This window comes from Canis lupus, chromosome 23 (assembly GCF_003254725.2).
Source record: "Canis lupus dingo isolate Sandy chromosome 23, ASM325472v2, whole genome shotgun sequence".
Lineage (NCBI taxonomy): Eukaryota > Metazoa > Chordata > Mammalia > Carnivora > Canidae > Canis > Canis lupus.
In genome coordinates, this window is record NC_064265.1 from 8,296,399 (window position 1) to 8,309,402 (window position 13,004).

The 13,004-nt window shown below is 44.3% G+C and overlaps 1 protein-coding gene across 3 annotated transcripts in view; it reads left to right on the forward strand.

Annotated features, from left to right (window-relative positions):
- ACVR2B (activin A receptor type 2B) overlaps positions 1-10,178 on the forward strand; it is a 41,485-nt gene extending 31,307 nt beyond the window's left edge. For 2 of the 3 annotated variants that reach the window (XM_025461268.3, XM_025461267.3), the window contains exon 11: positions 184-10,178. In XM_025461268.3, the coding sequence (XP_025317053.1) occupies positions 184-378 (195 nt within the window). In that variant the 3' untranslated portion in view covers positions 379-10,178. The remainder of the gene's footprint in view (positions 1-183) is intronic. The other variant, XM_025461269.3, reaches the window with a different exon arrangement.
- Positions 10,179-13,004: the final 2,826 nt, after the last annotated feature.

Below are 13,004 nucleotides of genomic sequence, written 5' to 3' on the forward strand. Positions count from 1 at the left end.
GTGGGCTCGGGATGGTGGCCTCCCCGAGGGAAGGCCACTGATTCCCACAGTCTCTGCCCAGGGTTGGGGCTAGCGGGCTCTGTCTGGTCCTCAGGGACATCCTCAGGTTGGCCTGTCCCCTGTGCTCATCTTCCCTGTGGGGCACTCATAAGGCTGTCCTTTCCCATCCTCACTGATGTGCAGGGCCTGGCCCAGCTCTGCGTGACCATCGAGGAGTGCTGGGACCATGATGCCGAGGCTCGTCTGTCTGCAGGCTGCGTGGAGGAGCGGGTGGCCCTGATCAGGAGGTCGGTCAACGGCACTACCTCGGACTGTCTTGTCTCCCTGGTGACCTCCGTCACCAATGTGGACCTGCCCCCTAAGGAGTCGAGCATCTAAGCCCAGGACACGAGTGGATCTGAAGAGGAAAGAAAAAAAAGTTGTGTTTTGTTTTGGAAATCCCATAACACCAACAAACACATAAAATGCAGCTGCTATTTTACCTTGACTTTTTATTATTATTATAATTATTATAATTATTATTATTAATATTATTTTTTGGATTGGATCAGTTTTTACCAGCACATTGCTCTACTGTATCGCAAACAGCGGACACGTCAGCAGGCGTTGAGGTGCTGAGCTGTGAATGCAGAACCAGCGCCATGCTGAAGAGCCTCAGCCACCTCCTGTCCTTTGGGGTTCATTTTTCCCGCTTTCTCTTTATTTGTTGTCTCAGAATCTGTGACACAAAGAAACCCATCTCCTGTCTTAGGAAACTTAATGCTGCAAACTCTACCTAGAGGAACCTTTGAAGACTGTTACATAAGAACACACCTTCCTCAGAGGAGGAGTCCCCCCAGCCCTTGTCCCCCCACTCCCCCTTATTGTTTTTCTCCCTTTTTAGACAGTGAGTTTCAGAAACAGCAGATGTGTCTTTCACGGATTAACGGGTGTTGTCCTGACTGAGGAAAAACGGGGATGAGAAGGAGGATGGTTTGGACCGGAGTTGGAAGGGGAGGGCAGAGCTGGGGATGGGATTTGGAGCAGAGCTACACTGGACTTGGGCATATTCGGAGCAACATCCCTTGCTAAGATGCTACTTCTCAGGTAACCAGGAATCGTGGGGAAGGACTGTGTGGGGGGCCGAGCATTAACAGCAAGAGCGGGGTTTGGAGAAAGTCTGAAAGCAGGTGTGGCTCTGACCCGTCTGTTGGCCCTGACCAGTTTTTTCCCATTGACTTGGGCTTGGGCGTTGGACGAAACATTTTCTCTGCCCTAATTTTAAGGTTAGGTAAGGGTAGAAATCATCATGGCTTAGTGACCATATTCTTCATAAGACAATGCTGTAATTATCTGTAGTGGAGGAAGAAGTTATAACACACTGCTTCCTCCCAGAGCAGTTCAGGGAAATGCCCACGGGCGCCCTGCACAGCCAGGTTAAGAGGGTTCCCTGGGCAGGGCTGCCACGCCTGCTGCTCTGAAGACCTGAGGGTCCTGCAGTGCAAGCTTTGCCTTGTGTGGTGACATTGCTGCCCCTTTCTGTGGCTCGTGCACATGGCTTTCTCCAGACCCCTCAAAGAGGTGCATATTCAAAAACCGTTTCTCTATTATGCCATAACCTTGCTCTAGTCAGTGAATGTTCCTAATGCTGCTGTTTCAACATTTGAATTTTTTTAATTTATGAGACATGCAAATTTTTTAAAAAAACGAAACATACATCCACATAGACACACATGCTTTGCAATGTGGCTTCCGAGGTTTAAATTTTGAAAAGTTAAAAGAATTAAAACTTCACGACCACAGACCACCTCAAACCAGAAATACCTCAATTTTCTACTTGTGTAAGTTTTATTATATATTTTATTAGTTGTGTTGTCTCGTAGTAAGTATATTTTAATGTAAGTTGGCTTTTATGACAAGAAAGTTTAAAAGAAATAGAGAAAAAGAAAAAAAAGTTTGAGTCTTCTAGGGAGTGCTACCATTTTTGTTTGATAACGCCCCCTTGTAAATAATTGTCATCAACTGTAGATTGGCTTTCTGGGCCGTCTGGGCATTCATCATTCTTGTTTATGAAGGCTTTTCCCTCTGGGTTTCTTGAGACTTTTATTTAAAAACTGGATCTCTTTCATCTTGAGGGTAGGTGAGGCAGTGAGCGATGGGGAGAGGTTGACCTGGGTGAGAACGGGACAGGAGTGCCTCCTCTTGACTTACATGGAGGTTTAGATCTTTCCCTCAACTGGATTGGTTAGTGTTCAGAATGACAGGTAACCCCACTGTAACTTGGCCAGATGGTGGCCCTTAGACGTGCTGGAGGTAAATTTCCTTAAGCAGCAGCGATGGCGGAGGAGGCCGGTAGTGTCTCCATGAGTCCACACTGTGACTCTGGGCAGTCTTTGAGAGAGTGGAGAGTTCTCACGGCACCCTGGCATCACAGTATGAGGGTGCCTGCTCCCCACTGGGCACACTGTGTGCGTCTGGGGCTTGCCCCTTGGCTGCGTCCCTTTACTGCATGTCTGGGCACAGGGTACTGTGAGAGGTGAGTAGTGTCCCTCTCAGAGCTCAGTTTTTGTTTCAAAGGTCAAGCTGTGAGCTGGCCAAGGTGGTTACAGGGACAAGATTTTGTTGGGTAAGCTGTGTTGTCTTTTTTTTCCTTTTTTTTTTTTTTTTTTAAATTATTTTGTGCTGTGGTATTTTTCTTCCCTCGGAATAATTTTTAACAGCAAAACAGGCCTTACAGCAGTTGCTTTTCTTTTCCACTTATTTCTTTAAAAAGCTTTAAAATATTTATTGAAAAGTGCCATATCTAATTTCTTTAGCTTTCACCTCAGGCAGTGCATCTCTACTTTTCTAGCATCTGCTTTTCAACCTCGGCAACAAATAAACCACTAACAGATGTAGCTGATTCACCACAGGAATGATCAGATCCCTCATCCTGCCCATCGTGGAACACTAAACCCCTGCCTCTCCATTTGGTTTTAGATTTCCTCTGGATGATTTTTTTGTCTGGCTTGATTCTTGTGAGAACAAGTTTTTGGCCTGGCTGTGGAGGGTTGAGCTGTGGCATTGGTGTGGGACCTGCTTGTCCAGATGCAGTACAGATGGGGCTGGCCTTCCTATTGGCCTACAGGCCTTTTATCTGGATGGGCTCCCTCTTTGCCGACCTTGTGCTCAGCTGCTCTGGTAGCTTTTGGGTCTTGGCACCAGAATGAAGTGTCTGGAGATGGTTCCTGTGTGGGCTGGCCCAGTGAGGGGAGTCTGAGGAGCGCCAGTCCTTTGGGCTTCAGGCTGCCTCTCCCTTGTGCTGTGGTATAAAATGCACCCATTGGGCAATATCCCTGCCTGCTGCTGATGGCAGAAGAAGGTGGGTGATCTTTTTCCAGGGTATGCCCCTGGGAGCCTGGGATGGGTCTTTTGCACCAGACCCTTTTGTCTGTGTGCTGTCATGTATTCTTTGGGGAGCAGCAAACCATTTAGAGAACTGGTTTGTGTTTATTGGGTTGTAGGGCCTCTGTCTGTGCTCTTTTCCACAAAGATTTCATGTTGTGTCCACCTCTGGGGAGCTCAGAAAACTAGCTTCCCCCCTCCCCCTCCAGCTCTTGTAGCAGCCTGGTAGAGGTTGAACATCATTTTGCCTGTTACTGGGAGAGGCTGCCCCATCTAGGCATCTAGGTTGGGAGAGTGGTCAAGCCAGAGGAGAGAGGTGGCCAAGGATCCTTGCTCCTTCGTTTCTAGTGTTCTATCCACACAGGCTCCTGGCTGTGGGGTGGGCTTTGGGAGAGAATGTGTTCTGTTTGGAAATACCCGTGATCACTGGGAAGATACACTGAGCCAGAGAAATACAGGAATGATCAAGAGAAGGAGGAGGTAAGTGGGGAACAGAGGCCATGGTTTAACAGTGTCCTGCAAAGAACTCTTGATGACGGTCCAGAGGAGGCCTTGGACGTAGTCCTTAGGGGCTGGCATCAGCCAGGTTTTCTCCTGGGACCACTGGTCCCTCCCAGGAGTCCTTTGAGTGAGGTACTCAGGGTGAGGGCTATAGGTGGAGCATCCTTAGGAGGAAGGAAGATGTGGCTGTGAAGGGAAATGGTGAGCATCATCGGCCTGTCATCAGCTGTCACTCTTCAACATGGTCTGCTTGTCCTTCGTTGTTCAACATGGCTCTGTAGGTGTAAGTGCCCAAAGGGATTAGTGATGCCTGGGGAGGAGTTCCCCATGTGTGCCAGCTGCTTCTGACCCAGAATTCTTCCCGTCTGGACTTGGGCATGTGTGCAGGACAAGAGAGATTTTGTTTAGCTTTGAACATCTTCAAGTGGCTTGAGCCCCCTACTCCCATATTCTGAGCCCAGTTAAGAATCTCTCCAGTCTTCTTGTCATGGCTGGTCATGCATGCCTTGCTTTAAAAAGCAAAGCAAAGCAGGTGATCAGCACTTTCCCGCTCTGTCACCTTTTTCTCCAGCTGCCATGTTCTTGAGCTCCCTGCTACCCTGACACCCTGCACGGAATACTTGAACTGTGTGTGTGGTGTTTCTTTGGTGGCAAGCCTGGCTGCCTTTGTGTGTGTATGTGTGCTGTGTGGGGCTCAGGCCTGTTATGTGGCCCCTATGCTCTGAGCCATAAGGGTAGAGAGGCAGACTGGGTGGCCCTCTTAAAAGTGGAATTTTGCCTTTTATAGGATGCAGTGTAAAGTTCTCAGCACATACTGGTAATACAAGGATTTGGTGGTTTTTAGCAATATAGTAAGCATACGTATGTAAGTTTTTAGAATTGGTACTATAAGTGGAACGGCCAAGAGTTATTCCTGAGAACTTGGCTTACTAGATCAGTATCTGAATTGCAAATAATTTCCTATAGCTAACTCAGTTTGATTGTTAGTCCCAGCTATCTCAGTAGCCTTTTGGGTTCTTAATGGTTCATCTTTGGAGAGATAGCCAGGCCTGGTTCACGTTTTGGGGGCTCCCTAGACCACACCTTTCCAAGAAGCACAGTGAATTTACTCCTCTATCCACCCTACCCCCTACTCCCCCCTACCCCCCCATCCAGGGTGAGCAGCCAGAAAGGAAAGAGGGCAAGGTGGCCTTTTCTCTTCATTTGGGTGCCATGAATTCCTTGGTTAGGGGCTGTTTATAAAAGCTGAACTAATAAAATAGTCAGTAGCTAATAAGTGTTCAACCTAGTAATGACGAGTTTAAATCTTGATCAACAGTAATGTTTTAGGTAAAGAAACAGGCCTAGTAATTCAGTTGATGAACTGTTTATCTTCTCAGTCTAGATTTAATGAATTCAGGATTATATGCATAGTTGTTTAAGTAAGATTCCTGGTAGATGATTTGTAACCAGCAATCCACCTATGAATGTATCCCAAACCTTTAGAAGGCTTGGAAAAGTTTTTTAAGATAATGACTTAGTTTTGTAGCAAAAAGAAATTGAAGTTTAAAATGCCTCCTTGGAAATTAATTCAGCTGACTCAGCTACATTTTAAAAACAGTGGGTCCAAGAGACCCATGAACTCATCAAATAAAAGTCCAAATTCTCTAGAGGGATATTTTGAGTATTTCTATTTTATACTCATTTGGGGGCCATTGTAAACTTTGGTTTGAACAGGATTTTGAATTTAGATAATTTACCACTATTTAAATTGTACCAAGCTTTTACATTTTTGTGACCATATCTTCCAGGTGTGAATGAAGGAGGATGTTTTGATTGTGGTACTCCACGTATCCCTGTAGTGCCAAAACCAGTGATACTTTATTTGCTCCTATGGCAGCTTGTAGAGATAATACAAGTGGTTTTTCCTCATGAATTAAAATGCATAGTCTCTAAATGCCAGTATGTGGTGATGGGCCCTGTGCTGCCCTTCCTCTCTGGGAGTATCTTTGAACTGTCTGGGGCCTACACAATTCTGAGAGCCACTGCACACCAACCACAGGACCCCAGAGAAGTATACGCTTGGGCACATGTGTATGCAGTTGATTATTCAAACGCAGGCTCTCTGGACATCCGTGGGAAAGTGTTACATTTATTTGCAAAGTTTACATTTTTGAGCTCACAGTTATGAAAAGTATGACCCATTATTAGCTAATGCTTTTTAGGCAGGTGAGGATGGGTGTTTTGTATTTTGCTTTGTTTTGTTTTGACAAATGGATGAGTTCTGTCTTGAGTCCTGGGAATTTCTGCTATTGGTTGGGCACAGGATCATTCTGTTTTTCCCAATCACGTTTGCATTGGAATGTTGTTAGGTAGCATTGTAAATAAAAGAATAGGTTATATAATAGAGATATGACACTTGAAATTTTACTTTAAAAAAATCTATAGCTCTACATATATATTTAGTTATATCACCTGACAGATTCTTCTGCACAGTGTGGAGATTGTTTTATACCACAGATTATTTTTATAAAGTCTAGTGAGTTTGAATGGGAATGATTTTGTAATCAGACTAATGAGCTTTACCTTTCAGGATAAATGTACACTGGAGTGTGAGTGGTGTGGAGCTTTTACCTAGTGTTCATATGGATTCTCACGATACACTGGCAGATGGGAGGCCATTTATGGGTCTTGTTTGGCCAAAACTCCACTTGAAGCTGTGAGGGACAGTGATGCTTCTGCTCAGCTCCCTGCAGATTGGGTGGCAAGGGGCTGAGGAGAGGCAAGAAGAGCCTGCGGTGTGTTTTACATTTGTGCTTCCTCCTGAGATTTCTTCTGAACAAAGCGTTCTGAAGTTAGAAATGAGTTTGTGAATTCCTATTACAGGATGTAGTCATATGAGGGTGTTTTGAGGAACAGAAATCATATGGGAGTGTAGATTGGAGCAGGTTGGGATGATTAAGATTCAGGCTATAAACAGTTATAATGAGAGTTTGGTGATTTGAGGAATCCACAAAACTGAATTATCTAGGACCAAATTTTCCAGTTTTCAGGACAGAATTTCCAGTTGACTAATTATTCAGAATAGGAGGGTGGTGTGTGGACACAGCAATCAACTTAAATGGTGAGCTGCCAGGCACATTGTGTCTTTTCTGGTTGGGGCCTCTTGGACACACGAGTGCTTGGGGCAGCTCCCTGCTTTCATCTATTGCATCCAACCAGGAGTGCTCTGAGGAAGTTCAGAGCCCCATACCAGAGGGCATCTTCCAGCTGTCACATAGCCCTTCCTGCTCTTCCTAAAAAGGTCAGCATGACTACCACGATATGGGAGGTGGTCTTCATGTTATTAGCCTTTTTATTTTGGGGTAGAGAGTAGATGGCTATTTGGGTGAGCCTTTTGGATGGTGCGATACAGGGAAGGTGAACGATGAAGCTGATTCTTTGTATCGTCACTGCCAGTCCTGAGGCCCAGCTGAAGGCCTGTCCCCCGGCCCTGGGCTGCTGCACTCAGAACTATACTGGTTGGGACAGTTTTGTCAGGAGAATCCCTGATGTGTCATTTTAAACGAGCTGTGGTTTTTCTTCAGTTTGGTTCAGAGTGAAGTTTTACACTTGACCCCTTTTGTACTTTGGATAAATATAGTTTCAGCAGGTCCAGTAGCACTCGAGGAACTAGCCTGTCATTCCTTTCCCTGCTCCCTGTGAAAGAACATTTCTCTGCTTTCCAGCCACGTGTCTTGGAATGTAATTTTGTTGTGCCTTTGTTTTTGTCACCTGCCTTCCCCCAAAAGCAACTGCTGTAAGCTTTTTTCTACTTGTCTTTTCTAGCCCAAAACCCTACCTTTTTCCTTTTTCCCAGCTGTAATTTCTGGATGCAGTTACATGCTCCAGGTATTTGAAGAACCAGTTACCTCAGACCTCATGTTGAACAGTGTCACCATCTGGGTCCTCTCGATACTGCAGGCTTGTAACATACACATGCAGGAACCCTGCCAAGTACGGGCACTTATTTGTTTTAAAGTTAAACTCTTCCCAAGGACTGAAAAGGGGGCTTCTGGCAAGCTCTTCACTGCACTGTGGTGGGATAGGTCTAGAGTGTCATCTGAACGGTGCTTCCTGGGTTCCTCTCTGAATTCTGCCATTTTCAGTATTCTCGAGTCTGAATAGGCAAAGTGATTCAATTGGCTGGTCTTGCACACAAATCAGTTCCAAAGATGAGCTCTTTGTAACACATTTCCAGTCACTACAACTCAAATGTGTAGAACATTCCTTTAAATGGCAGGATTAAAAAACCCACCATCCACCACTGTGCATTTTGGGAAGATGTCTGTAGCATATGTTGCTGTGAAATTAGGCCTTGCGGGATACGGCTGTTTGTCATTTTGATGTATTTTAAATAAATATATATATATATATATATTTTTAAAGAGCCTTTTTTACCAGTTCAAAAAGTTTAATTAACCAGCAGTCACCACATCTGAATTTTTGTCTCTGGGGCATAGATGGCAGACCAAGATAAAAAGTGGTAACTCAGCCATAAGAGCGTGGGATGCCTGCCTGGGCTGTCCTGCTGACCATGGGATGCCAAGGTCAGTATGTTCCCAGTGGGTTCTGATCAGCCCTCAGAGTGTTTGGTCTCTGCCCTGATCAGTGGACTGTTGACTTCAGTCCCTGCAAGTGCTTTAGCCCAAGTGGGGTTTTCTCAGAGCACTGCCACAAGCTAAGTGTATGTTTAGCCAAATAATTTCTCCATTAAGGGAAAAATGCGCTCATTCAAATGTTACCAGCAGTGACAGAGATGAGAGTAGGAAAGATTAGGCAACATCGGGGTTTTGATTTGGAAAGTGTCCAGGTCACTGTCAAAGGCCGTCTGAGAGCCAGTGATCACAAAGATATTCTTAGGAGACCTCATCTGGAAGTGTTAAGACCTCCTGTGAGTGGAGGGATTGCTAAAATGCCAGCAGCTTTTTCCCCCCATTTTTTTTCTAGAATTCTGTAAAAATGCAAAGAAAATTGGGTGGTACTTAAGAATTGAGGGTGAGGGTTACCGCAGAATAGAAGCATACTTCTAGATTTCAGTTCCATACCACAAATCCACACAATGCCATTTTTCAACTGTACAAAAGAATCTGCTTATGAATTTGACATGATCTTAGTGGTAGCGTCAAAGGGCCGAATTTTTCACCTGTTAATATTTTTCCACATTTGTCCTTGAATCTGAGTAACTTTACAGTACTGTAAATTTAACTTACATTGAGTTTGATGTCAATTCTTGTGAAAAGAGCTTCTGCATGTAACAGATACACAGTTAAAGAACACAGCAGAATACAAATTTTGCAGGATGAATTTTGGAACCAACAGAAAATGTCACCTCTCATTTGCCATCTTTATGTATCAGTTTTACGAGCTACTTCTAAATTTGTACATTATGTGTAAGGAAAAGAAGGAAAACCCTAAGACTCGTCTAACTTAGTGGAGAATATGTATGTCGGGTTTAGGATGGATAGTGAAGTCTTACTGAGCTGTGTTATCTAACTTGTATATAACAATTGTAATTAAAAGTCTGGATTCACCTGTTTCTTGCGGTTTAAAACAATGAGTAATTACAAACTCTGGAAATGTGACTAGTATATGACTTTAAGGCTGTAGAAGTGAGGAAGCTCTTCAAGTGCTAAAAATAAAGACTTTTAGTTTTTGGCTCAAATTCAGTAAGTACTGTTTGTATACCAGGATATGTGAGATGTAAATGTAATAGGTCACTTTTCACCCTTGTAGCTATAAAATAAAAATTTTGTAGAACAGAAATAGCTTGTACTACTGAATTAACAAAAGTTATACTAAAGTATCATGTTAAAAAATATATATATATACACACACATACACACACACACAGAGTTAATCTTGTTGCTGTTACCCTGTCTGGATTTGAAGAGTGTGCTGATATATATATAAATATATATATCACACACATACATATATATTATATACACGCACACATCTAAAATGGCCTAAAGCAGACATCCATGTAATTACAGTTGCAAAATGAAGACATTTTGGAAAGAACATTGTATCATAGTTCATTCATTTGCAGTGGATCTTTGTTCCTTTTTACTGTGGTAATTTTAGAAATGAGTGTCAAGTTTGAAATTAGATCTGCTAAGTTGGGGTTTTGCTGCTTGAACTCTGCACTGGGTCCTCAAATAAACCGATGTGAATGTAGTTTTTCCCCCTGTGTGAAGAAGCAGCCACACCCCAACAGAATAGGAGGAAAAATCTAGAGCTATTTCAAGTTTTATCTTTTTGTATATGAAAATAAAATAATAATAATAAAACTACCCTGTTGTCTTTCTTAATCACATGTCAGGGGATTGAAGTTTCTTTTCATGGGAATTAGAAATATATACAGTGGTGTTCTCCACCTACAGGGCCGTGAGTTCCTGTTGGGTACACATGCAATTGTTAATGGCTGAGTGCCTAATCTGTCATGGTCCTATGGTCCTGGAGCTCAGCATAGGTCTTCATTTCTGCCCTTCAGAAGCTCAGGACCTAGTTGGAGACACTGTGGGTTTCTCCTAAATGGACTGTCCTGGGACCCGGGGTAAGTTCCTGTATGGGAGGGGTATCTTTTCCAAATCTCCCAAGATTCTGGTACCTCCCCACCTACCCTGTCCTATACATTGTGGACAACCCTGAGCAATATTTTTGTAAGTGGAGCAGAGAAGCCTAGAAAATCACTTATTCAAGGCTACTGCAGAATAGAGGCTCTGTCATTTCTAAACATGGCTGAGTATCCAGGTCACTTATAAAAAATATAGTCATGGGGCACTACCCGAGATCTGAATCAACTAGCCAGGTCTCCTGTTTTAGAATTCCTGACTTACCTCACAAGATGAAAACATGGTTCCCTGTTAACAAAATAACGAATCTCTACAGCCTAAGAAAACTGGAAAACCCCAGAAATTACCTCGCTGCTTTCTATAGTAACACAGGATTTTTTTTGCCTTTGACTAATATTTGCTACGCCAGCTTTGAATCCTCCTTCTGGTAGGGTCAATGGCTTTTTATTCATGCTTTAATATGAGAATTAACCTGTTTGGAACTCTCAGAGAATGAAATTTTATGAAGGCACCCTTTATTTAGGGACCAGGTGTCCAGCTTTGGACTATTTCTGCTCTCTCAGATTTAGATAGTTCACCTTTTATTAGTGAGTGGCCGTAATAAGTGCAGAGAAGGAGAGGAAGGCTAGCATTGTTGAAAGAGGACCTTACAGCTAGAAATGCTGGAAGGTTGGTTGGACCAGAGGGTTCATCTGGTCACACTTCTTCAGCAAGGGAATTCCTTCACCAGAAGAACCTGGACACAGAAGCTGATTTCTAAAAACAGGCTTGCTCAAGTGAGCAAGTAGGAGAGGGTTCAGGGACCATTAAACTTGTCCTCCCACTCCTTCCCTTAATCACTGGGTCTGGATGAGGAAAAGTCACCTACCATTTCTCTCTCGTTCTGGTGTTTAACCAACCACGACGCTTAGGAGGGCCTTGAGAAATACCCCTTAAATGAATGTATCTATTTAGTAAATTCAAGTAGAAGCTGCTGAGGTGGCTTTGAAACCTACAGATATGCCCATGTTGTCTGATTGTATTTGGTGGGACTCTTGGTTGCAAATGACAGAAACCGTAAACAAAAAGGGGGTTTCACTGGAAGGATCCTGGGGCAAAGGGCCAGCCAAGTGTTGGGTAAAGGTAAGCCACTTACGGGCTTCAGGAGTCTTGGCAGCCAGGGTCACCACATTGCAGCCTTTCACTTACACCTCAGCATTTCTTCCACTCTTGCTCTGTGCAAGACCAGATGCATCTGCTCCTTTGTCCACTTAGCATGAAACAAAGCTACAGATGGTACCAGAGTTTCATATGTCACAGCTCTGCCACCTGAAGAGACTCCGGATCCACAATCCCTGGAAAGATTCTACTTGACCTAGCTTGACCAATTAGGGTCAGAGGTGCAGGAGATTACACAGAATGACTTTATAATAGGTTTTCCTGGGTAGGGACGTAGGCCCATGAAACTGTCAAAACAAGACAGTTCTTTAGCTGGTTGTTAGAAAGGGCCTCCTGCTTAAGTCCATGTGGGGTGCTGCAGATTGTGCTGCAAAATGAACAAAACCCATTTATTTTGAGCACAAGTGCCCCAAACATACCCTTACTCCACCAGCAGGCCTTCAGCAGTCTGGATTTTATATTCTAGCAAGATAAAATAGGACTAATAAAAAATCGCCAACGTTTACAGAGCACTTAATGACATGATTCTTCCCTAAATGCTTTACGTGGTGGATGCCTGGGTGGCTCAGATGGTTGTGTCTGCCTTCAGCTCAGGTCATGTTTCCGGGGTCCTGGGATTGAGTCATGCATCTGGCTCCCTGGTAAGCAGGGAGCCTGTGTCTCTCTGCCTGCCACTCCGGCTGCTTGAATGTGCTTGCTCTTTCTCAAATAAATAAAGTCTTAAAAAAAAAAAATTACATGGTAACCTTTAATCCTCACAAGAGCCCTAAGGTCTAATCATCTTCATCATAATTACTTTTGCTTATTTAAGTATAAATAATATTTAGTGTATATTTTTCATATATGATATTATTAGCATTCCTATCTAAAAGAGGAAACAGAACCCCTGAAAGGTGAAGTAACACACCCAAAGAGGAAAGTAGTGGAGTGGGTGTCCAAACCCCTGCACTCTGATTGGAGTAGTGTCTTGTCAAGACACTCCTTAGGGAGGTGCAAAGCTATTTTCATATAGGAAAACAGGACTTGTAGGCTGTGACCTCAAAGCCAGGTGTCCTGAGGACATCCAGCGTGGCACAGGATTTGGAATCAGACCTGAGTTGGATTGGCGGCTCTGAGGCCCTCCTGTAACCACGTGCAGTGTTTACTCACCTGTCACGGGGGGCTAAAGGTATTTTCTTCTCAGGACTGCATGTGCACACCACTGCGCCCGCAAGTGCCGCGCCTCCCACTCGTCGCCGGATCCAGCGAACCAGGGGTGGAGCGGGTGGGGGGCGGCTTCACTCGCGCCTCCAGCCTTGACAGCAGGGGGCTCCCGAGGCCCTCAGCGGGGAGGCTGTGCGCCTGCGCTCTGCGCATCCCGGGTCTCCAGGCCGGTCCAGACCCGGC